This window comes from Cinclus cinclus, chromosome 14 (genome assembly GCF_963662255.1).
Source record: "Cinclus cinclus chromosome 14, bCinCin1.1, whole genome shotgun sequence".
NCBI lineage: Eukaryota > Metazoa > Chordata > Aves > Passeriformes > Cinclidae > Cinclus > Cinclus cinclus.
Genome location: NC_085059.1, coordinates 10,597,861 through 10,622,944, shown reverse-complemented (window position 1 = coordinate 10,622,944; position 25,084 = coordinate 10,597,861). Strand labels below are relative to the sequence as shown.

The 25,084-nt window shown below is 44.0% G+C and overlaps 1 protein-coding gene across 3 annotated transcripts; it reads left to right on the top strand.

Moving 5' to 3' along the window:
• The first annotated feature begins 10 nt into the window (after nt 1–10).
• LOC134049425 (solute carrier family 22 member 4-like) lies at nt 11–24,658 on the top strand. 3 transcript variants are annotated; one of them, XM_062501848.1, is made up of 10 exons: nt 11–474; nt 6,513–6,616; nt 8,259–8,413; nt 11,999–12,170; nt 14,100–14,226; nt 16,209–16,303; nt 17,339–17,553; nt 18,214–18,396; nt 20,816–20,951; nt 22,190–24,658. In XM_062501848.1, exons 1-10 carry the CDS (start codon nt 82–84, stop codon nt 22,263–22,265), a joined length of 1,656 nt encoding a protein of 551 aa, XP_062357832.1. In that variant the 5' UTR covers nt 11–81; the 3' UTR covers nt 22,266–24,658. The 3 variants fall into 3 exon arrangements, with proteins under 3 accessions (XP_062357832.1, XP_062357831.1, XP_062357834.1); XM_062501847.1 differs by having other exon boundaries at nt 16,203–16,303; XM_062501850.1 differs by lacking the exons at nt 8,259–8,413; nt 11,999–12,170 and having other exon boundaries at nt 12–474; nt 16,203–16,303.
• Nucleotides 24,659–25,084: the final 426 nt, after the last annotated feature.

The window sequence follows — 25,084 nt, the reverse complement described above, 5'->3', positions numbered from 1 at the left end:
GCCGGGCCGGGGCGGAGTCGCCCGCATCGCCTCCGCGGAACGCGCGGCTCCGCGGGAGACCCGCGGACCTCCGCGCTCGTCATGCGGGACTACGATGCGGCCACCGCCTTCCTGGGCGAATGGGGACGCTTCCAGCGCCTCGTCTTCTTCCTGCTAAGCGCCAGCATCATTCCCAATGGCTTCAACGGGATGTCGGTCGTGTTCCTGGCCGGTACGCCCGAGCACCGGTGCGTCGTGCCCCGCGGGGCCAACCTGAGCGGCGAGTGGCGCAACGCCAGCATCCCGCTGGAGCTGCGGGACGGGCAGGAGGCGCCGAGCCGCTGCCGCCGCTACCGCCTGGCCGCGCTCGCCAACTTCTCGGCGCTGGGGCTGCGACCCGGCTCCGACGTGGAACTGGAAGCACTGGAGCAGGAGCCGTGCCTGGACGGCTGGGAGTACAGCCGCGATGTCTATCGCTCCACCATCGTCACCGAGGTGCGCGGGAGCGGTGACACCCCTACCCCGGGCCGTGCCGGGACCTGTCGTTCGGTCTGGGGAAGAGCGAACAGGGAGCAGGAACCATCGAGTGAAGTGCCTGTGGGAAGGGGTCCGGATGGGCACGATGCTGCGAGGAGCGGGAGGGCTGTCGCCATTCCATCTGTGTTTTTCAGGTTGTTTTAATTCCGAGACAGGTTTGTGTGGAGGGGGTCAGAGGCTGAAAATTGAAGTCCGGTAGTTTCCTCCTGCCACACGCTGACCTTTCGCGTAAATTTTCTGTGTGATGGAATCGTTCGTCCTCAGTGTAGCGTTGCATGGGGACATGGACTCTTTCAGGTAAACACGCACCCAGCCTGTGTGGGGCTAGAGCAGAGTGGACCCTCGTTGGCCCCGCACCCTGCAATGCCAGCGGCTTCCGTGGTCGTCAGCGCTGGAATTGTTGGGAGGCAGGTGCCGTGGTCACTCCTGCGGGAGCCTGGGCTGGCTGCGGCCAGGCTGTCCGGTCTGTTTGTAAGGCTCTGCAGTGGCATCATTTGTACAGCGTGTCGTGTGGGAACATCGGCGCTACCGGCTAATGTAAGCACTTGTTTGGGTCTTCTGGCCATGCCATGGTGTGGTGGCAGGGACGTGCTGTTCTGTAAGGCTGGCACAGAGTGTAGAGCTCCGTTAGAGAAGGAAAATTGTTCCTCTGAAACTGCAGGAGTGCTGCTGCTGTTCTTCGTTATGTAAGGGTTTTAGGGAATAACGCGGTCATCCTCATGCCGGGCAATAGCAATTGGGAGGCTCCGTGGTCCTTCAGCCGCGCGTGCCCCAGGTAGCCAGGGGCTACCCTCCTCATGGCTCACCCTCGGGTGCATGGGAGGGAATGGCTGTGGAACCCTCACGAGTCCCTGTGACTCAGCAGCAACATCTGCCACAAAAAAAAAAAAAAAAAAAAAAAAAAAACATCGAAGGATGGCACAGCCTGGAAAGCTTTTCGTGATGAGGCAAGGAGTCTGTGCCCTGAGGACACAGGAGGAGGGTCTGTGCTAGGTAATGTGCAGACATAGGCTCAGCCACACGATAGGCAGGCAGGATGTGGGCAGGAGATGCCAGCCTGCTGTCACCTGTTCAAAGGGAAGTCACTGGCACATGTGACACTTGCCATCTGTGCTGGCACTCCTCGGTCGCTGGAGATCCCTCACAATATCAGATCAAGGCAGGGGTTCATGGGAAGCTTGCCCTGCTCCTGGCCATGAGTGAACTGAAGCAGGAGCCTGGCTGCTGCCCACATAACCCACAGGCTGGCACGGCTGCATGGCAAGTGCCTGGTGGCCACCGCTGGCACAGACAATGCCACAATGCCACTGCCAGACCGAGGTCACTTTATCCTGGTGTGTCTATGAACTTGTAATTTCTGTTTTGGAGTAAATTTTCTGTTTTATAATTTCTGTTTTGTTCTGGGAGAGGCAGTAAATGAAGCAAAATGAGGAGAAATGTGATTCATCTTAATGAACAGTAAATAATTTATGTTGGCAGGTGCCAAACGAGCATTCTGTGCAGGATTCGGATGGGACATAGCAGTGGGGTTTGCCACAGGGCCTGGGGCGTGCCAGAGAAGCAGTAGCACATTCAGAGATGGAAACCATGGGAAACTTACAGGTTCCCATCTGTAAGCCAGATGGAAAATAATGATACTTGTTTTGTTTCAAAATTGTCATGGACATTTGGAAAAAATGCAGAATTTGGTTTCAAAACAAGGAAAACAGGCACTGATTAAATGCTGGATAGAGGCAGTTTAGACAAATTTAAGATGCTTATTTTTGTACCCAACATTTTTTCTCTGCATTAGGAAAGACAAGCCAGGACATGCCATCAGAAGAGCTTAGTGAAAAAACAGCTTCAGTTCAAGAACTCAGTTGAAGAACAAAATTTGATGGTACAGGATTAAGTGCTGGAGACCTCATTTGATTCATTCAGTTGCACTAAATCCTGTTACTAGTGCTGCTTGAAGGGAAGTGGAAGATGCCAGCTCAGCACCTGTGTTACTTAGTCTGTGAGGACATGCTAAATACTGGGAACAGAATCCCAGACTGAGTAATTTTCATGGTCTTAAAATGGATAGAATGGGGAAAAGTCAATATGTGCACAGGCGATCTTTGGGCCAGGATGATGTAAGAAAGGGGCTGTAAGTGTAATGGTGAGCAAGTGGAAATGTGAGTCATTGTGGGGTCAAGAGTGATCCTTTCGCTAAGATGAAGAGGCTGCAGGGTTTCCTTTTCCTACTGGCAGGCTCCTGGGGGCTGTTATATTGGTATTCTTTTCTGGAACTTAATCTGTTTTGCTTTTACTTTCAGATAATGACACTCAGATCAAATACGAATTAGAGACTCAAGGACAAGCATTGATTTTGCCCTTATGTGTAGGCATGAGGATCCAGTTGGTTCCCTTGAGCCAGGCTGTCACCCAGCACTGCTGACACACTGAGCTGCTTTCCCCCACTGGGGCATGGCACATCCATACACCACTTTGAGGCCCTTGCAAAGGGCAGAGTGGGGGCCAGAGGCTCTACTGGGGCTACTGGTCTGTCACCTGTGTCATCCTGCTCAGTCCCTGTCCCAGCCCTGTCATTGATGATAGTGAAGGCAGAAATCAGGAGCTTTTGGGACTGGCAGAGGCAAGAGACTGGATAGGAATTGCTGTAGTTTGAAGGTATCTGAAGGTCTTTTCTGTTCTGTTATGGCTTTTTCCATCAGTGGAGAGCAGCCCTGCCCAGCCCTTGAAGCCCAGCCTGTGCTTGTGCCTTGACACTTGTGCACCAAGCAGAGCTGGTCTCATTGCTGGACCTGGTTCCGAGGGAGCAGGATGGGGCCATCTGTGAATAATTAACACTTCTTAAGTTATTTATCATCAGCTTTATTCTTGGAAACAAGTTCAGATTTTCCCTGTATTGCAGCCTCATCCATTTACACGAGGCTCCACTAGTGTTTTCTCCTCTGATGTGAATGGTTTGTACTCAGGATGTTAATTAGTGATTTCTAATTGACAGGGGGCATGCTTTGGGCAGACAGGGCACCTTCTCCAGAAATTTCAGTTTTTCATAAAGCTCATCCATCTATAGTGTTCCTACCAGCAGCACCTAGCAGAATTGGCTCTTCCAGTAGCTGGGAGCTTGTTGGAAGGGGTTGTAGGGATTTGATGGGCATAAAGTGATTTAGTAGCAGTGTTCATGAGCAGTTCTTATTCCTAACATTCAGAGGCTTTACTTGGGTTCTTACATGAACTTTGCTCCCCAGTCTGCTCTGCCAGGAACATTACAGAATTACTTATTTTCTGGTTAATGTATAATAAGCCCAGTAGAGACAGTTTGGAAATTGTAGCTGTAGGCAGTCCATCTGTGGCTGGGCTGTAGCTCCTGGAGCCATAATGTGCCTGGTGCTGTTTGTGATGGATGTAGCCTCTGAGGAAGGGGTCAAAGAAGGTGCATTTCACTTTTTTTTCCTATACAATGAAGCACTAGTGAAACCTCACCATGTTGATATGTGGTTGTTCACTGTGCAGTGCCATGGCATGAGCCTCAGTCAGAGTGAGTGCCTGTGAGGGGAATGGGAAGCTAGAGTTTGGGAGATGAGGTGTACAGTAGGAATGTATTGCTCAGGTACCATGTGATATTTGAGCTAAAATAGGTGGATTGTTCACTCAGCAGTTTCAGGTATACCTAAAATCAGATGGATTTGATGTGTTTGTGTGTCTTCTGGTCAAATGCAGTGAGTTCTTGTAAACAGTAACCCCTATTTGGAGAGCCAGCTGCTGTGTGCTTGTTTACATATCCCCCAAATCTGAAAGACTTGACCCTATGAGAACGGGTCAAGCTCTTTCAGATTCACCCAAATTCAAAAACTCACCCAGTGAATCTTTGAGGGGTGTGCAGTATGTTGTGGGAGAAAGTGGACTGAACACCTGGATAGGAGGCATTTGGCACCAAGGAGGTAATGCAGTTTAATGGGCAAGTTATTATTTAGCTGGGTTTATCTTACAGCCAAAGTGCCTTTGGCACCATGGAGACATTTTGAAAACACTGATCCTTAACCTCGAGCAATCCAAGTCTGAAGGTCTGGGAGCAGGTGCTGTGCTAGTGGCCCCAGACTGGGTGCTCAGTACCCAGATAATTAACAAGAGTTTGTATGAGCTGCAAATTCTACCATGCTGCTAGTCAACAGCTTTCTGGAGTGGTGAAAGGCAAGCACAGCAGGATGTGCTAAAAGACCTCTGCAGTGTACTTTGAATGCCATGGTTTTTGTAGCTGAATTTTGCTTGGTGTAAATATTGGACTTCTACCAACCTTCTTTATAGAAATGTTTTCTTTCACAGGTGAAGCAGATTCCTGCACCTGTTTTTCACAGCTAGCATCCTTGAATGTGCCAGTGCCCCACTGACCCACATGCTAACCTCCACCTTCTCAAAACAGTGCAGATAAGTGCAGATGTGTGCCCATACAGGCCCACACTTCACCACCTCTCCATTCCCAGCAGGGACAAGAAAATACCTTACAGACAATTCTGCCAGAAGGTGTTTTTTTAAATCTTAATCAGATTTAAGCCTTGGAGGCACATTTTAGTCCACAAGCCTCCTTGTTCGTGCACTGAAAACGTGTGTGTTCCTCGGGATGTGTCTGGTGTTACTTTGCAGGCTGGGCAAAGGGCAGAGGTACTTGACTCCCCTCTGTTGGCAGCATACTTCTGTTTTGTCTGAAAATAGGCATTATTTGCATTTCTTTCCTAAATTACAGTCCAAAGCAAACTGCATCAAACCATGCCACCTTCCCCCTTGTTTTGGGGTTTGCCTGGCTGTTCTGCAGCAGCAGTGAAGCTCATCCACCAGTCCACCAGTGGTTTGTTTTTGGCAGGGCTTGTGGTGCCATCAGACAGCACCTGAGTGTCTCTGTAAGACAAGAGATGCTCCTTGTTGCCTGCAGTTGAGTGAGGAGTCTGAGCAGCTCTGATGGCAGGTTTCTGCTCCATCACCAAGCCTTTGCCTGTGCTTGGCCCATCCATTCTCTGAGCAGAGGCTGACTGCTGGTACAGGCGATGACCTCGCTCTCTGATTGCATGGCTAATTATGAAAATTATGCCATACTTTAATCTGTGATCTAACTATCTTACCATTGTGGTAGAATTATCTGATCTGAGAGTGACATGTTTGAAGCCTCCCACTAAGTACTCGTGGCAGGCATGCCTTAACCAGGAGATTAGTCACCAGGAAGGGAGCAAGGCTTGGCAGAGGCTCATGATGCCATTTTTATTTTTTTTAAATCTTGTCTGAAATTACGAGTAGTTTCAGGTGGAACTTTCCACACTGGCTCCTGTCCTAAGTCTGCAGCCCTAGCCAGCTGCAGTTGTGAGGCTGTGAGTGATGGGTGACAAGTCATTGGTGAAGGTTGTGGGGTGGAGCCGAATTTGGTAACATGTCAGTGCAAGAAAAGAGATTTCATTCTGTGTATCTTCTTACTTATGTTTTGTCAGCCCCGAAGTTGTAGAGATGCAGCAGGTTTTGTGCTGGCAGAGGTAAACTGGAAGCTGTCCTTAGCTGGGATGATTCCTTACCCTTCTCTGTTGCTCTGGTTCACTGGTGGAAGTATCTTGGACTGTGGGGAGTCAGGTCCAGGGGTCTGGTGGGTACGTGATGGGAGGATTGTACTGGAAACAGGTCCAGGGCAGCCCCTGAGCTGCACACATGGGCTCCCATCAGGTTGGCATTGCTGGCTGCTCACCCCCTTCAGAGGTAATGGGGCTGTGTCAGACAGCTGCTGGTGTTTTGGCCTCATGGAGCTGCCTGGGGAGGCAGTCACTTTCCCTTCATTTTCCTGTGCTTTAAGCAGGGTGTTTGACAGTGACCTTGAACCAAGAAAATAGTGCCAGTATAGATGGAAGTGTGGGTTTGGGGAAACAGAATTCCATTGCATGGTAATGTGTGTGTCTCCAACCAGCAGCCCCTGTGCTGGATGAGGCTCGGTGCAGCATTGTGGCTGTGTCTGAGCACAGGCCTTTCTTTTGCAGTGGAACCTGGTGTGTGAGGACAACTGGAAAGCCCCACTGACCACCTCACTCTTCTTTGTGGGGGTTCTCATCGGCTCCTTCATCTCGGGGCAGCTCTCAGACAGGTAATGCCATGGGCAGAGCACAGCAGATCTGGGGGAATTTTTTTTAAGAGACAAAAGGAATGAAACTTCCAGTACTCTGAATTCTGATCAAAAATAGGTAACTGGCCTGGCTTCTTTACAAATCCCATCTTGGTCTACCGCAGGTGAAGGATTTCTGTCTCTTGGGCACATCAGAGCCCAGGGACTGATCTCCACACGGAGCTCATGTGGCTGCTTTGCAGGATGATGCAGTGGGTTTCCCTTCACAGCCCACTTCCCATTTATTTCTTTATCCAGCCTTTTTAGTAATTTAAAAGATGCTGGGTTTTGTGGCACATTAACTGATAAACCCTTGTTAGAGCTGCACGATAGAAACTTGCCCTTTGAATGGCATCTCTGCATAGGAGAAATGGTTTAGTGGAAATAAAGTATGGACTATGAGAGGAAGGAAAAAGGATAACCTGAAAATGATAGCAATTGTCATAGCATCTCACTAAGTAGATATAAATTTAAAAAGATCATTACAGTCATTTGGTAATTGTCTCAGCAGCACTGAGGTTTTGGCCTTACAGATGTTGAATCAGAATATACATTCCCTCTGCTAGTCTATGCTCCCCACTCCATAAAGCCCTCAGCCCCATGTCCATACTCATATGGTGGGATCTTTAATCCTGCTTGGACTGCAGTCTGGGAATGAGGTTGTCATAAGGTAGCGGTGTTCCTCTGGGTGCTTAGTGGAGGGGTTTCAAAACTCTCTGGAAGCCTTAATCTTAAAGCCTCCAGCATTAAATTCCATGTGACCTGAATTTAATCACCTGACTCCTGCCCCAGGCAGAAGTCAGTTGGTGTTACTGTTTGAAAGGGAGATGAGATAATCACTAAATCCCAGTGTTGCCATTTGCCCAGTGGGAGCATTTGAGGAAGTGTTTGTGCCCTGCTGCCTGTGGCAGCACAGCTACTGAGAGCCCCCCTTGTGCCTTCCTGCATGAGTTGCCTTGGGGATTATTTGGGGATTTTGTCAGTAAAGAGTTATGATCTGAGCCTGTAGCTAAGCAATTTCCCCATGACTACTACAGAAGCCTTTCCCAAGTGGAGGGCTGCTGCAGGCAGCAGGCAATGTAGCCCATGCAGCATCTGTGCCCACAGGTATGAAAATCTGCATGAGAGCTTGTCCTGCCTCTCCAGGACTACATGCCATGTAATCCTCATGCAGAGAAACAGATGAGAGAAAAGGTGTAGTATGCCTGGCAACTCAGACTGTAACTAGTTGACAAAGCTATTTAGCACACTCAAAGCACAATTGTGTTTCAAAGTATAGATGCCAGTAGCCTAAAAGCCATAATTTCCTAACTTTCAGGTGTGTGTGGCTTGCAGTCTGCATGTGTCCCCCTATTGTACTGCTGCCTAGTCTTCTTAATCTCTGTCTAGGGGCTCTCTGAAGTTTCTGCTCATAGCTTTTCTTCTCTGTTTGTCTCATAGGTCTCAGAAATTTTATTATTTTCATATGCACTAAAAATATTAAAATTCTTTAAGATGAACAGATCTTCATGTTGTGCTAAGATGCATCACTTGAGATTGGATATTTGTTCTCCCTTGTACCCTCTTACATGGCCCCCACCATAAATACATGCTGTTTCAGTAATAATCTTTTTCTTTACCAAAGGTTTGGCAGGAAGAATATCCTTTTTTTGACAATGGCGGTGCAGACTGGTTTCAGCTTCCTGCAGATCTTTTCTACCAGCTGGGAGATGTTTGCAGTTCTCTTTCTTATTGTGGGGATGGGACAAATCTCTAACTACGTGGTGGCCTTCATTTTGGGTATGAATATGTTTACATTAGATTAAATGTTTGCTTAATGTGCTGTTACTTTTTTTCCCTCTGAACCTGGATTATTTAATAAGACAGTGGTAAATCTTCACTAGGTAAGAATCCTATTTTAGGCCAGTACAAATTTCTTTTGCTCTGCAACTGTTCAAGCCTGTACTTTCTGTAGATTTAAAGAAAAAGAGGAGAGCAAGAAGAGTATGAATAAATATCTGTTTCATTCCTCTTTGGAGAAGACATTCAAGGCAGTGTTCAGGGTTTAGCAGCAGCAGGTCTGAGATAGAGAAGGCATTTGGATTCATCTTTGCCTCCCTCTGCATCCTTTGCGGAGAGGTCAGTACATACCTGAGTGCAAAGTCTTGAAGCAAACCAGCAATTTCCAGGCACAATGAGTGTCAGGGAGACTAGAGCAGAGGAGCTGGGTGGCTGCCAAAGCCCCATTAGCCATAAAGTCATTGCTCTCAATGTTGAGATCAGTGATAAAGTCCTAAGTTTTAGAAGGTAAGGTTTGCTTTCTTTTCTATGAGGAGTGTGGGAAGAAAGACCCAGCAGCTTCATGGCTACAGTTGCTGCCTAGGGGCCCTGCAGGGAACAAGGGACCCTATGGGGAAGGGGGTCCCACAGAGGCTCCCCCTGGACACGGGGGTTTCAGGAAAGGCACCTTCATGGGCAAATTATGGGAATGAGTAATGCAGGTCTCAGGGGGGGAAACAGGGATTTGCAAGCACTGTCTTTAAAGTGTGCACATATATATTTGTGGTAGTTTTTAAACTCCTGGTGTCAACATTACAATTTGTAGATTGTAATGTGAGCTAGATTAAAACTGTACATGACTAGTTAATGGTGATCTTTCCTACCCCATGTGGTTTAACAGGGAAAAAATAGTTCAGAGGAGCGTAATATGAAGTCATTGCTATGAAGAACATACAGCATTGTGTCACCAAGCAGCCACAAGCCACTGTTGCCTGTGGCACAGGGAGGATTAAGGTCAAGCTGTCAGTAAGGACATCCCTTGTTTTCATCATCATTATAACTGTTCCTGCCATTTCTGTCACCATTGCCACTTTCCTGGTAGTTTAATTCTTGTGTGGAGCTGATGGAGCAGGAGCAAATGCCTGCCATGGGAAGACTGGGAGGTACAGCACTGGGTAAAGCTGAAAATCCTTGTGGAAACATATGGGTGTTGTGTAGCACAGAGGTGCCGGTTCTGATCAGGCAGGAATTTAGCTCCCAGCTCCCTGGGAATGTGGGGCACAGCTGGATGTGAATTGGGATGCTGTCTTGGTGTTCAGCAGAAGCAAAGCTGGAAGGGAGCGCCAGGAACATCCCACTGGGCAAATGGTCCTACTGTTGAGAAGGGGGACTGGGTCTCCCCTGTTATCATTAGGTTTGTTTAATTGGTTAGCTGTGGTTTGCTGGCCCTTGCCCCATTTGTGCTGTCTTTTCTGCCATCTTCTCCTCTGTACAGCTGTTGCAGCAGCGATGGCTCCCAGGGAGCAGAGAGGCAGATTCATAGGGCAATTGCCAACAGTGCTGGCCATTTTCCAGCAGCCTTGATACTGGTTCTAAGGGCAAGACTAATCTAAACTAACTTAGACAGTTAGCTTCCTCATTTAAGTGAGCTGTCAGCTGATCCTCATGGGTAAGGAGGGAGGTACTTACAGAGGGTGGTCCACCCCACCCTACACTCGGTAGCCAGCAAGTCCCCATAAGCACTGTGACTTCTGCCTGTGGCACGGCAAACCCAGGAGCTTCCAGGAAGCTGCACACGATAGAGGCACTGAGTAAGAGAATATACCCGTAAAAAGAGAAGTAACTCCTTAAGAAAGCCTATCCTGATTACAGGATGTACTGGAAATGCTCCCCTTGTTTCATCCAAGAGCAGTGACACTAGCAGCTATAAAGGTCCCATTGACCCTGGCTGTGCTGCAGCCCTGACACCCTCCACCCCTAGTGCAGTGGGTTTTTTTCCAAGTTCAGCGCAGGTTTCTCTTGTCATTCAAACTTTCAATATCCAAACCCCTGTTACCTCCTCACGTACAGCTCAGACCCTGTTTCAGCATCCTTAGCCACCCAGGCTCATGCTGCCCTTAGTACTATTGCCCACCTTCATGGAAATAGTTCCTCCCTGAGCTGTTGGTGAACTGCTGTAGTCAATGTTAGGGGTTTTTCAACCACATGCTGTGAAATTTTTCTCTTAGCTTTATGTCTCAGTTGTTCTCTGTGCTCAAAACGGTTGTGTTCAGGTTCTGGGACTGAACTTCAGGTTCTGTAGTAAAACACTACAAAGGTTTGTGAAGGTATGTTGGGATAGTCCAAGAACTGTTACTCCATGGCTAGCAGAATGAGGGAAGAGGAAAGGCAGAAGAGGCCTCATCTCATACTGGCTTTGAATTGACACAAATTATAATGTAACATTTAACAGGCTAAAAACAATGTTTCAAGTATCGGACCTCTCCCAAGAAAGCCCCTCTAAACAAGAGCAAGTCAAGAGGAAGATGGTTTCATTTATCCCCACATGCTCATTTTAGCCCAGCAAATTCTTATTTTCATTTTTTTTTTTTTTTACTGTGACTTTATTTAGTTACTCCAGGTTTCTGAAATGAGAATTCATGTAACTATCAAATAGGGTTTTACAGTCTTGGGTATTTTTTTCCATCTTCTTTGCAATAATAAATGTTGAAGTTCTTGCCATGATACACAGTCCAAGTACTCTCTCCACACTTTGTGACCCTCCTGTTTGCTCAATTTCATTTGTGTTTTAATTGAGTCCAGATCAAACTCTGGCAGTTATGGACCTTGCAATGCTCCTAATTGTGAAGGAGAGCTCTGTAGACCAGGGGCTGAGAACTCAGAGAAAAGTGAGGTGGACTTAAGGGCTTTGCTGGATTCTATTAAGCAGTGGCTGGGTGATTTATTGTAAAAGAATATAGGTACTGTTGAAGGCTTAGAACTTTCTCAAGTTTTTATTACTCGGTATTAGGTTGCTGCATGGTGCCATGGCTGTAGGATGCTTTCCCTGACTGCTGCCTGGCTACTGGAGTAATAATATTACTAGAGCATGGCATCTTCCCTGGTTCTGTCCTTCAGCCCATGATGAGCCGATCCAACATTCCCACCTTTCTTCTGTTCCAAAAAATACATGGGAAATTTGTTTCCACCTCACCTCACTGTAAATTCACATCCTTCCATCCCATGTTAGTTTGCTGTGCTCAGACCTTTGCTCTTCCAGAAGTGCCCTGCTGTGGATTGCATCTTAAATCCGGACGGGTTAAATTAGAGAGCAGAATGTGTTCTAAGTGAGCATGTGGGGAAGGCTCTTGGAAGTCTGCCAGCTGTCCCCCATGCCTGCCCTTATCTGTGTCTGCCAATGCATTAATCAAAGTAAACAGAAGTAGCTTCTTTATCTGAAGGTTCCCAATACTCCCAGCAGCTTTACTGTAAAGACGGGTCTGTGCTGCGCTGCTCTTTTCTAAAATTGTTTAGCTTTCTTTTTTGTTTGTAAATGCAATAAAGTATTTAGTTATGCTTGACAACAAAGAGTTAAAATGCTAATCCAACCTCCCTTGTTTTAAACAGGCACAGAAATTCTTGGCAAATCAGTTCGTATTCTATTCTCTACATTAGGAGTTTGCATATTTTTTGCAATTGGCTACATGTTGCTGCCACTGTTTGCTTACTTCATCAGAGACTGGCGGATGCTGCTGCTGGCACTCACTGTCCCGGGGCTGTTCTGCATCCCGCTCTGGTGGTGAGTCCATGCCAAGGCCACACTTCCTACCTCCCCTCCTGCCCGATGCTCTTTGTGCTAGGTGCTGGGTAATGGCAGAGGGTCAGGGAGGAGGGGCACTCTTCTATTCACCATGTGAGAAGGCTTTGCCATGAGGGGGCTTTTTTTGTTTGAGTTTTTCTTGGCAATTTTAGGTCGGCTGTTACCTAGAGAGCCTCAGTGGTGCTGTCTGTGTATTTGAAGCCCTGCTCTTTTTAGCTGGATAGAGGCACTGAAGAAGGGCATATAGCCCTCTAGTTGCTGCCTTGGGCATCTGCTGTTTTCTGAAGGGGCAGGTGTTTAAAAATAGGAAAGGAAAAGCAAGGTGTCACTCACACTCTTAAAATAAGGATAATTCACATCAGGAAGAGTTCTTTCATATTATTCAGGGAACTCCTTTCTTTCTGCTATCTTGAAAAAGTTATATCTGTAATTGAGCAGTTAGCATCTTTATAACAATTAAGTGATTTAAACATACTCTTCTATAGTCTAGAAGACCTCCTGAATGTCCCAGTCTTGTTAGAAGTATCTGCTGATGGTTTGTTAGTTAGTTAGGGTTTTTTTTAACCTTAGCCTTCAAACCAAACCTTCAAAATGGTTTTGAGCTCCACTTCTGCTGTCATTGGATTTTAAAGACAGTCTGATTCTGTTTAAGGGTCAGTTTGCTTATTTCACTTGAAGTGTTCCAAACTTCTTCATCACAGCAGCATTTCCCTCCGCACCAAGCAGCTGTTTTCTGGGGAGGCTGCATTTGGGTGGGAGCCTCTCAGATGTCTGTTATAGAACCGACACTGTGAGGCACAGGAAATTTGTCCCCAAGGCATGGATTCAGAGTCCTGCTTTGAAATCTATGGGCTGGGAATTCCCAGGCCTTTTAAAAAACTTTTAAAAGCTTAAGCTTAAAAATGCCAAAAACTTCCTCTGATGACAGTTTGTCTGGGGCCTGTAGATGGGGATCAAGATGCACTGGCAAAGCTCTGCCAAGGTAGGCTGATGTCAGCTGGCATTTTGGCATGTGGACCCACTGCTTCCATGGGCCATGTGGCTTGCACATCCCTCTGCTTTGTACCATTATTCCTCTTTTACTCATTTCCCTTCCAAATTCTCCAGAAGGTTCCCTTCATTATCTCTGCAGTCTCAAGATCCTCAGCTTTCCCAGTAAGAAGAACAGTGGAGGCAGCTCATCTTACAGAAAGTCCCATTAGAGATTAATGATCAGATAAAAATAATCGGATGTTTGTAATTATTGTCCTGGCTTTGAGTCAGTCTTTAGGATTCATCAGAAAAGGAGTTTCTGACCTGCTTTTTTCCAAGGAGGGGAAAAAGTGCTGCTGGCTAAAGGGAGCAAGATAGCATCTAATAAGACCAAAGGATTTAGTTAAGAAAAGTTTTCTATCCTGTATTTGGTGCTAATTCATTCAATATGTGCCTGTAATTGATTACAAAATGTCATCAACTCTGCAAGGGGACACTGCCCCTGCCCTCTGCCTGGGAGAATCTGCCTCAGAGCTGTGGTAACATGGTGAGGTTTGTATATAAGATTCCTATGACACAGAACCTCTAAGTACATGCTGTGCATATTTAAAGCATTTCTACATTGTGTGCAGTTTCCCAAGAATATTTTTGATTCACACAGGCTAAGCTACCCCTGTCCCTTCTGTCTACCTGATGACATCTGGTGGACATCAATTATTCCTTAGAAAACAACCAGTGAGGACAAAGTATCTACTTTAGCATGACTATAGGTCCCATATATTTGAATTGCATTGCCCACATGGTTCTGTGCTGGCTGTCTCCTGCTGCAAGCAGTCTGTGAGATCTGAGTGTAACTCATAGGCACAATAAAGATGTTATTTATAACTTGTTACTTTTGGGAAAACATAGAGTCATTTATTCTGAAACTTATTGTAGGATCATTCCTGAGTCTCCTCGGTGGCTGATCTCCCAGGGAAGATATAAGGAGGCAGAAGCTATTATCCAAAAGGCTGCAAAAATAAACGGCGTTCCAGTCCCAGCTGTGCTTTTCGATGCTGCAGAGGTATGTTCCACACATCCTGGTACTTTATCTCACTAGCACTTCCCCATTTGGCTGGTTGACTTGTTGGGAAATGCCAGCAAAAAAACAGTTTGCACCAGCAGCTCTTGGGCTGGCAGTGACTGTTGGCCTGCGGTAAGTGCTGGGTTACTGAGATCAAAGTGAGAACCCAGAAGGAGGTTTTATCTGTTTGCTTTTCACAGTAAAATTCTCTTCCTCAGCAGTGGTTTATTGTGGTTTTCAAAGCAATGGTGACCCAGATTGCTTCATCCTTTGGGCACTTCAAAGACCCAAGTAAAATGTGTATGTGCCCATTTCAGTTTCATGCATTATTAGTGGTTTGCAGTTTAGCAACAGCCCTTTTCAGGGAGGGTCTGTGGGGGACCCTAAATAAGCACCCATATGAACTGGGACTATGTGGAGCCTGAGGGACCCTGCAGACTGCACAAACCAGCCAAAGCCTGTGAGTGCTACAGGGGGCCTTGAAAACCATGATGTGAGTGAAGACAGTGAAGAACATCAAGCTCTTCTTCAAAACTGTGGTTTTTTCTGTATTTCATATCTGTTGGTTAAAAGAAAGAAGTCTAGCGCAAACCGGGCAGCCCACCCAGCCAGGGAGCAGCACGGACACAGTGGAATGGCTGGTTCCTGTGCTCATCTCGCCCTCTACTGGCTCTGCCCTCAGTGAACCTCCTCGCAGAGACACAGTCTTCTTGTGCAAAGACACCTCCAGACTTGTGTCAGCAATAACCGTGTGTCTGTAGGTCGGATCTTCCTCTATTGCCTTATAAGTTACTGCCTTATACTGCTGCCTGCTTTCTGTGTCTGCATTTCTGATAGAGCAGAAAGCAAAGCACTGTGTGTTCCTCTGCAGTGTCTGCAGGACAAAGATGCTCTGAATTTTCCCTCCCCTGGGCAGGATCTGTCACTTGACTGTCACACTTATATTTTGGTTGGAGATCTCTTTCCCAAGTGGAAGTTTTAGTGTAAATTGAAGTGTGTGCTCCAATTATGGGAAGCTCATTCTACACCAACCATGGAAAAGCACTTCCGTTACTTCACAGGCCAGGCCTCAGATGTCTTTCAAACTGTGGATGAGTTTTTTGGATTGCAGCATTTTATCACTCCTGCATATTATGTTAAAACAAGAAGACACTCACCTGCTTCATGGAAATTTTGTGTGCCAAAGTTTCTGTTCAAAAAAGCCTGAGGATAATGTCTGCGTGCTAAGTCTTATGTTGGAAGTATTTTTCAAACGTTAATAGAAAGACACTGCTTGGAAACCATAATCTATTCCCAGAAAAGGGTATCTCCTGGTTAGTCCTGTAGGGAGAAGCAGGGTGGTTTGTTCTTTGGGCCTGAGGGAAGCCTGACCACAGGTTCTGGCTTTGTCCTAGCAAGAGCAAAGTGTGCAGGCAGAACGGCACCCTAATGCCACCCAGAAGATTCCTGCCCCAAGCCTCAAACTAGACCCTTCATCTCCAATCCGAGGTGGTGGATGCTCCTGTGATGCGCCCTGACCACCTCACCAGCCTTTCTCATCTGTTCTTCTCCCTGTCAGGGTGCTGGCAGGGAGGAAAATTGGGTGACTTCCTACATTCCTTTCACATCACTTACAAAGGTTTAAGAGAGTTGAATGCACAGTGCATAGAATGGACAGAAAAATGCCTTTAGTAATGAGGTTACTTCTGGAAGTACTGTGAGAGATCCTTAAGGAAGTGTTAACTCATCTGTCTGGTCAGCTGATAGTCCTTTCTAAGTAATCATCATGGTGCATTGGAAACTCCCATGAGTACAGCTAAGCACAGAGACAAGCTCCACCTAAGGACTGCGCTTCCTGGTGCAGAAGTGGCCCTTGGGCTGACCAGTTATTCCCTAATAGTCATAACTTCGTAACTGCCCAGATTATGGGTTGCAGAGATTCTTATACTCTTAGGTGTGTGGGAATTTTTTTGGTTTTGTTTTCCTTTTTCCTTCAGATGCAGGATTCGAAGCCTCAGCAGCAGCAGAAGGCTATCCTTCTGGACCTATTTCGAACCCGAAACATTGCAACTATTACTATTATGTCATTACTTTTGTGGTAAGGAAATGTGTATTCCTAAAGTACCCAGGCAATAGAGCAGTTTCTGATTTGAGGGCACATGCCACAGGCTTAGATAATAAGCCTGAGCCTTGGAGCCGTGCTCCAGTGGTCCTTGGCTGGTACATGGCCCTCAGTGTCCTCACACCCACACTGCATTAATACACAAGAATTTAGAGACAGTAGCCTTGACTCAGATGTAAAATAGTTTAAAAACTATATGTAACAACTTGTGTATTTTGAAGTAAGTTGCTTTTTAATTTTTAATTTTTTTTAATTTTTAATTTTTTTTTTAATGCTTCCATCTCTGCAATCTCTATTTGAAGAGAAATATTCTTCTTGAAGCAAAGGCAGCAACTCGTTAATATAACAAGAGCCAGACCCATGGCCAACATTTTTATTCCGTTTCTGTACTGTGGCCATCTCAGTGAGATCCTGGTCCTTGCCTGGGAAGCCACAAGAAATGAGGACCCAATAATGCCATACAGACAAACCAGAACTCTTTTCTGTCCATATTCCCCCCAGCAGAAAGGAACTGGCTAGCACATTTGGTAAAGCAGTCCTGAGATTTGAAAGCCGAACATCCAGCTCTCTGTGAAGATTAAATAGGATACAACAGAACTGCTGAGGGTGGGAAATCCTGACACTAGCTACAAGTAGGAATGTAGTTGACTTGGGAAACTTGCAAGAGTTTAATTGTGTTGTTGAGTCCATTGCAGTGAAATGAACAATTTGTTTTGGAATTTTTTTTTTTAAATGTTTTTTGGAATTGTGAACAATTTCCACAAAGCTTTTTACTTGGTGTAGAGTATGCAGGAAGGACAGAGAAATCTGAGGTGTCTTCAAGTGCTGTGGATATGATCACTGAATGGGATGACAGAATTAGAAAGAGGGGATTGCCACTGAGACTTTTTTAAGCCACAATGCCTGTGGTGGTGCTTTGCAATCCTATTTTTGTAACAACATCTGAGGCAACACTGGAGGCGTTCAGAGACTGCTGTTTCTGGAATAATTTCGTTTTATTGCTTTTCTCAGGTTTTTCACATCAGTTGGTTACTTTGGCCTGTCCCTCAGCACTCCAGACTGGCATGGAAATGCCTACGTCAACTGTTTCCTCTCAGCTGTTATTGAAGTTCCAGCTTATGTGATCGCCTGGATTCTCCTCCGCTCCTTCCCACGCCGCTACTCCTTATCTGGCACCTTTTTTCTGGGGGGAAGTGTTGTCCTCTTCATTCAGTTGGTTCCTGCAGGTACAAAATTAAATATGTGACTCAAGTATATGAAACATTCAAAATATGATACTTTGTAATAGTTCTGCAAAATTACTGGAAACTGGGATCAAATTTAGAATTTGAGGTCAAGGTTATGCTGATCCCTTGCAGGCCTAGGTTTTATTATTTTTCATTGGTATATGCTGAGTCACACTCGACTGTCATTTATTGTGTCAAATTACTGACCCTTATATAGTTCAGGGGGAAGCAGCTTCTAAAATGAAAGTCAAAAGTATACTGTGATTTAACTGACTGTGTTTCCAGGCTAAAAAAACCCTGCATCCAGATTCTACTGTGTGTAAATCTCCACAGGATTTTGTGAAAAAGGGATGGGTTCAAGCTTGTAGTTTACTGCTGTGTAATCCAGAGTTTTGTTCCATTTCAAGAATGCTGTTTTACTTGAAGACAACCAAAATCTGAAAAATACAAAATAACCTGAGCATCTACATTATGCTTAGTGTGGAGTTTGGAGTCATCTAGGGATGGGATTAATACTTTGTATAATTAAAAAAACCTAAAGCTCCAACCTCATGACCTTTTGGAAAAACGCAGCAAGGCTGTCTTTTGGATGTAGAAGTAATACAAGTAATAAGCACAGGGTATTGTTTATTCACCTTGATTTTGTTTTTTCTCCTCCAGAACTTAATGTCCTCTCTGTTGGACTGGTGATGCTTGGGAAGTTTAGCATCACAGCTGCATTTTCAATGCTTTATGTCTACAATGTGGAGTTGTACCCAACACTAGTGCGGAACATGGCAGTCGGAGCGACTTCCACGGCTTCCAGGCTGGGCAGCATCATTGCTCCTTACTTTGTTTACCTGGGTGAGATATCATTTTTCATGCCTTGCACCACACAACTTCCCAGAGAAGTTGTCTGAGCTTCTGCAGTGCAGACTCAGCTTTAAGTACCTTCACTTGTTGTCTTTCAGTTCTTTCTCTCAGCTTGGGTGTGAGTTCACTGTCACACATGGTAGAAATTAAGTGGAGTGTCCTGGGCTTCACAGAAGGATCAGGCGCTTCATTCCTTTAGTACCATTCATATATCACTGAAGGGGGTTAGAGCTGGTCCAATACAACAATGATGTTTATAAACTGTGCAAGCAGAGTGGCTGAAATGATAATCACATCTCCGGATGCCAGTTAGTTTCCCAGGAGAGTGTGACAAGGTGTGGTCTTGCAAATAAGGAAATGTAGCAGTAGGAAATTTATTGTATGGTACTGTCCCTGTGCATCCTGAGATGAGTATGTCAGGAGATAAACCATGTGAGAATCCAAACATTCCCAGGATTTGTGCTTTCTAAAGTAATGCATGGAAAACATACAGGTAAAGTAGCATGAAAGTGTGTTTACTTGAAGTGATTTTTAAAAAATTTTTTTTAGTTTCCGAGCCAGTCACCTCAGCATTAATTCATTTTGCTTTTTCTTAATTGCTCAGTATTTCTGTAAGCAGAATTACTGATTTCCTCATAGGCTTTTTTGACATTCAATGCCATCACATTCTGACTGCTGTGCATATATTAACTGACAAATATTTTTAGATTGTGTTGTTTTTTTTGTTTAATGCATAAAAATATTCCCCATATTGCAGACAGGAAAGAATGATAGAGGTTAGGGGACTAAGGGTGAAAGTATCTGTGAATATATACTATTCAGTCTGGGGTGCTCAATCTCCTCTTTCTTTCAGTCACACATTATTTATTTCCTTCTGCCATCACTGGACTCATGTCAACTCTCTGTACCTCTAACAAGTGTTGCTTCCTGCTGACATCTTTGATACAACATGAGCATGACTTTGCTGGCTCTGACAGAACATTGCTAGTGTACTGCTGAGGGCTTAGTGCTGATTCTCCCTGCCAGGAAAGTGGAGATGACTATCTGTAACTAATCAGTATTAGTTATGTTAATGCTCCTCTGCATTCCAGTGTAACTGGAACACACTGTGCCAAAAAATGATGAAAATACCTTGCCGTAGTTTCATACTTGTACAGTGCAAATGTAAAGTAAAAGGATCAGCAGTACTGTGTCTCTCCTTGAGGTCTTCAGTCTCCATTGCAGCACTAAGAGAAATGTACACAAAATAACATTTTTACTGATTGTTTTTTGTGGGTTTGCGGGTTTTTTTTCTCCCAGGTATCCATGGACTCAGTCTTTAAGAAATCTTGTTCCAGACATCAAAATAGTTTCTTAAACTTTAAGAGGTTTTGGGAGAAATTTGTCAGCTTCTGCTATTTGCTACAGCTAAATTAGGACTTTGCAGTTCATCCAGCTTAAAAAGCTCCAGATCACAAACTTCAGCTCTGTGAGACATACCCAGATGTCATTTCTTATAATCTGAGTTTATTCCATACATTATAAAGCATATTTCTTTATCCCGGCTATAAAAATAAAGCTGTCAAGTCCACTTTGGTACTTTCTCTATCTTCAATACTTTAACTCCTAGGTAATCCCTTTTCTGAAAGACTTTTTCATTGCTGTGCTGTTGTGACTTGAGGATCTTGCATCCTGCCTCAACAGTTGTAGTGCCAGCTTGAGGCTGCTGGCAGAGGCTGCTGCCTTCAAATTCAAAATAATTTTCTGAGTAGTCTAAGGTCAGAGCCTTGTGTGTGCCTTGGGAACCCTGATGTTCTCTCCCTTTGCAGTAAGGAAGGCATGAAAACATTTCCCCATTAATGAGCTGTTAGTACGTAACTGACCCGTTCAGTGACTTAATCTCTTCCCTTCTTTTGCGTCAGCCCAACAGGATACATGATCTCAGGCAGTGATGAGTGCTTCATTGCTTACAAGCAATTTTATTCCCTCATATTGTATTATTTAACAGAGGATTTGGTTCTTGATGGCAGCGTGGTACTGAAGGCTCCAGCAGAGCTTTTGCCATGCAAAGATGTCAATTATCCCAGTTGAAAATGTATTTAAAAAAAACAAAACCCATATAAACAAACAAAAAAACAGAAAACCTACCCAAACTTTTATCTGGTACACAAATGCAGGGGTTGACATGAAATGATGGTAGGTGTGGCCATCCAAGAGCACATGTCAAAGCTTTAAAACTGAGAAGTCCCTTTGACTGCTGGCAGGTAACAGATGTAATTCAGCTTTGGATTCACCTTTGATATTGATGAATCTTTCAGCTAATTATTCCAAATTAATTCTGCATGACAGCTATGTCTGGAATATAAACTTAAAATGTGGGTTTGTCAATTGTGGACGTTAATTACTGTTGGAATGTTCTGTGTTCTGCCAGGTGCCTATGACAGATTCCTACCATATATCTTGATGGGAAGCCTGACTGTGCTGATTGGGATCCTTACCTTGTTTCTCCCAGAGAGCTATGGCAATCCACTGCCTGAGAGCTTTGAGCAGATGCTGAAGGTGAAATGGTAAGGCAGCTTTCATTCATCCCATGCTTTACAGGATTTCAGAACACAGACCTTTTCACAATCAGGAAACATGTTTCTTCAGGTCCAGTACAAAACTTCAAAGCTTTCAAAGTACACTTCAGATTGTTTTGTTTTGAGTTATTAGTTCAACAGACAATGACATCATACAATTTCTCTAGAATGTCTGAACCCGAGAGCTGATGTGTGCTGGCAAAGCAAGGCTGACCTTCATAGCACCTTGAAGCTGTTGCTTCAGATCTCCAGACACTTTTCATCCTATTATATCATTTACTCTCCTTAACTCTTTATTTTAACTATTCCTTTAAACTATTTATTTAGTAGGATTATATGCATATCCTTCATTATTCTAGTGTAATTTCTTTAGGTACTATTCTAAATTAAGCATTTAGTAGGATTATATGCATTATAAGACCCTTCATTCTTCCAGTATAAGTTCTTTAGATACTATTCTAAATTAAATGCAGGATTTCAACATTCTAGCCTCTGTCTGGGCAGCCAGAGACAGGCCAGGACAGATTTTTCCTCTGTTTTATATGATTTAGCTGTAAGCAATGACAGTTCTCTTGTTCCACCAACATTGCTATTTAGGGTACCCCGAGCAAAAATTTCTGCTCAAATTTATGCACATCCACTACAGTGTGAGAAAAATTCTTAGAGCACTAGAGGGAAATTGAATTAACCAATGAGCAGCTGCATAGCCACCATTCAGCTCAGTAAGAACTGGTATTGGAAGAGAATTTTCCCCTGTAAGCAATAATAGCTTGAAAATCTAGAATTCCCTGCATCTAATTCCTGGTCAGTATAAGGAGCCGTCATTATGCTTTCAGAATAAGAAAAATTCCTAGGCCAGGTTCCTTGAGAAAGGACATGTTGCTCTTTATCACAATTAGGGACTTCTTACATTTCTCACCTGTGGCTTTTCAGCTTTGCAGTTGACAAACTACCTAGAAATCCTAGAGTCAAAGCAGATTCCCCTCAGAGGCTTCTTGCATCAACAGCCTGCAGTAACTGAATTATAGTTGCTGAATGATGTTCAAGTTCCAAGCGTTGTTTGCTCCACTGCTGCTGCCATGCAGCAAAGCACACTGTACAGAGCATTATATTTCCTCTAATGTTTATATTTGCAGTGTAACATGGTTACTGTAGTGATGCTTATAGGAGAGGGAAGTGTCTGATGACACCCTGGAAAATGTTCTCTGTCTTTTACTTGCTTTCAGTTTCAGAAATGGGAGACAAACCACTGGCATTAGGAATTCCAAGGAGAGTCCTAAAAGTCTGGTGACACCTTTGTGAAGAAAGACACACCTCTCAGAGAGGCTGAAAGAAGAACAAAATCATCTCAAAATGCATTTTCTGCCAGAGGAAAATGAACAAAACCCAACAGCTACTGCACCATAGTTGTTATCCCCTGTGCTGCTGTCCTCAAATTACATAGTTTACTGATCAGATGCTGTCTACCTGTAGGACTATTAGTCTGTAATTCAGTGTCCTATTTCCTGGGGTTTGTCAGCAGACACAGTCCCTACTTAGAAATGGGGGCCTGTCTATGCTATACACAAGTAAACTGGAAGTGAGCCTTAGAAATAATACAGCAGTGACTCCAGGCAGTAAGGTACTTCATGAAAGCTGCTGAAAGGGGGAAAAAATAGCAAATGTAATGCTGGTGGTTTTTTCTCACTTTTTGTGTTGACTGGAGGAAGGGAAGCGGGGTGTCTGCCTTTCAAAACCCTAAAGAAAGATTCTGGCCTCCTTTGAAGTCTGTGACCAAAGCCCATAGACTAAGTGGAGTCAGAATTCATTTGTAGCAGAGCGTAGATTTCCCTGTAACAATATGGGTTTTAAACATAACATCAGAGTGACTTTAGATGTCACTTGCTTTTCCCAGGACCTGGGATCCCCTATTTCCTGTAAAAGCTGCTGCTTTTTCATAAAGCCTGAGCCCACCCAAAAATCCTCAGCTTTGTGAATCTTCGGTGATGTTGTGGAAGGGGGAAATCTTCAGCACTGAGTCAGGACTATAATTTGCTGACTTTTTGGTGGGTCACACCCACTTTCAACAGAAAAGTGAGCTGTAGCAAGTCCATGATTCTGTCCTAACGTGCCATGCAAGTTTTAGCTTTCAGGTTTTTCACTGTATATGGGCATAAACAGGTTTTTTAGATCTCTTGGGGTGTTGTTTTTTCTTTTTCTCAAAGTATTTAATTTCTCCTTTGAATATGTACCACTTTGTTCTGCACCTTCAGAGAACACTTACTGCAGTTTCAAAAGGTTTGACAAAACCTTTGTAGAATTTACAAACTTAAAGGCAATTTGATGCTCACAAAAATCTGATTTTCGGTACTGGATATGTTCACCTGCAGCTATTAAAAATTCAAAAGGACTAATTTGGGACCACAGGGTTTTTTTTAAAAAAACCCGAACACCAACAAAAACAGCGTTTTGTATTTCAAATCCTACAGATTATGCATGTTTGGTTATTTTGGGATTTTTTTAAGTTCAGAAAAACTAGATTGGATGAAGACAAATGTAGAGCTCAGAGTTGTGCTACTACTGTTTTATGAACACTACATTGTTTGAAAAGGGTAATTCCTGTTATTTTTGTATTTATTGGCTGTATGCGCACTTCTTGGTCACTTAAAGTCTATCAGACCTGGTAAACTGATTTTTATCCTCTATAAATAACAATTAGCCCTGATTCACCTTCTATAAGGGCCAAGAAAAGCATAGTATCTCATCTCTAATGCCTGAGTTCAGGATAGGTTGTCTTGTGCTGGCTCTTGGCCCAAGAATGAGGCTCTCCCTGAAGTTCAAGCACAAATATCAAGCTTTATAACAAATACAAGGAACTTGTGCCATTAACTCAATATGCTTTTGGGAGTGGAAATGCTATTTTTCATTTCCTGCAGTTATGCTTTTGCCATCAATGTAACATGGCATGAGGGAACCAGTGTCCTGTGACTCCTGATCTCATAATTTTTCAATCAATTTCTCTATTAACAGCAGTATTTAGTCTTGCTTTTACTTTTACAGAGTTAATCTAAATAAGTACTCTTTAGATGCAACTGAATTTCTCAATAAAGCCCTTTTTATCAGCATAGGACAGGTTTGAGGACCTGAGTTAAACATAGGTGGCCATATTTTTATAAAGATTGTTATTTTAAGTTGAGACTTATTTTATCTGATTGTAGGCTTGGGTATTTCTAAAAGGTATAAATATTTTTGTACTCTTGAACTTTACAGTGTCGTAAAACCTGGTTTTCCCTTTTTAAATAAGAAAAAGTACAATGTTTTTTAAAATACTGTGTTTACCCAGACTCATTTTTTCTTACTTAAACCATTGATCGGAAGATTGCATCACATTTTAGTATTTTTTTGCAGCAGATTTAATAATCTTTCAGAGGAATGGAATGTCTTTCTTAGAAGTATGTGATGTTGCTATAAGGCCTTATGGAGTCTGAGCACAGTGGAAATGAGGGAAGCCCCAGCTGGACTGTTTTCACTGATGGAAGGCCCATCATGCTGTGCCTCATCTGTAACCTCTGTCACCTTTACTGGGGTCTCTGTGTGCGACCTCTGATCCTCAGCTGACTTACTGGATCTGCTAATGCTTATATGAAGCTGTAGTAATTGTCAGACATTGCCTTCTGTCTTCAGTGTAATAAAAGTGTCCACTGACATTGTTTCAACCTGCTTCCTGTGTGTTTTCTATTTGAAGAGCAAGTCTCCAAACTTAAACGCTTGGTGTCAAGAATTTCAAATAAATAATTAATTAAATTTACTTAGTGTGGACAAGGCGTGAAAAAAAAAAGTCCTAAAATAAACTCTTTCACTAATTAAGTTCTTCCATACAGAAAGATTATGATGTTGTGGTACAGTTTTTCTGCCTTTCAGGTGCAAATCCCTGGAAGCTGACCCTGGCAAGGCTCAGGATGATTTTGTGATTTAACACCTGTCATTCATTTATCACCTTTGAGATTTTTCACAACTGTGTGATTGCAACCTGGGATGAAAGATCATAAATACAAGGGTTCAAAAAATGCTATAAAAAGTACACTGTTTTATAAAATCAGTTAGCGGTGGGAAAAACATCAGCCATAAAAATCCATTTGAAA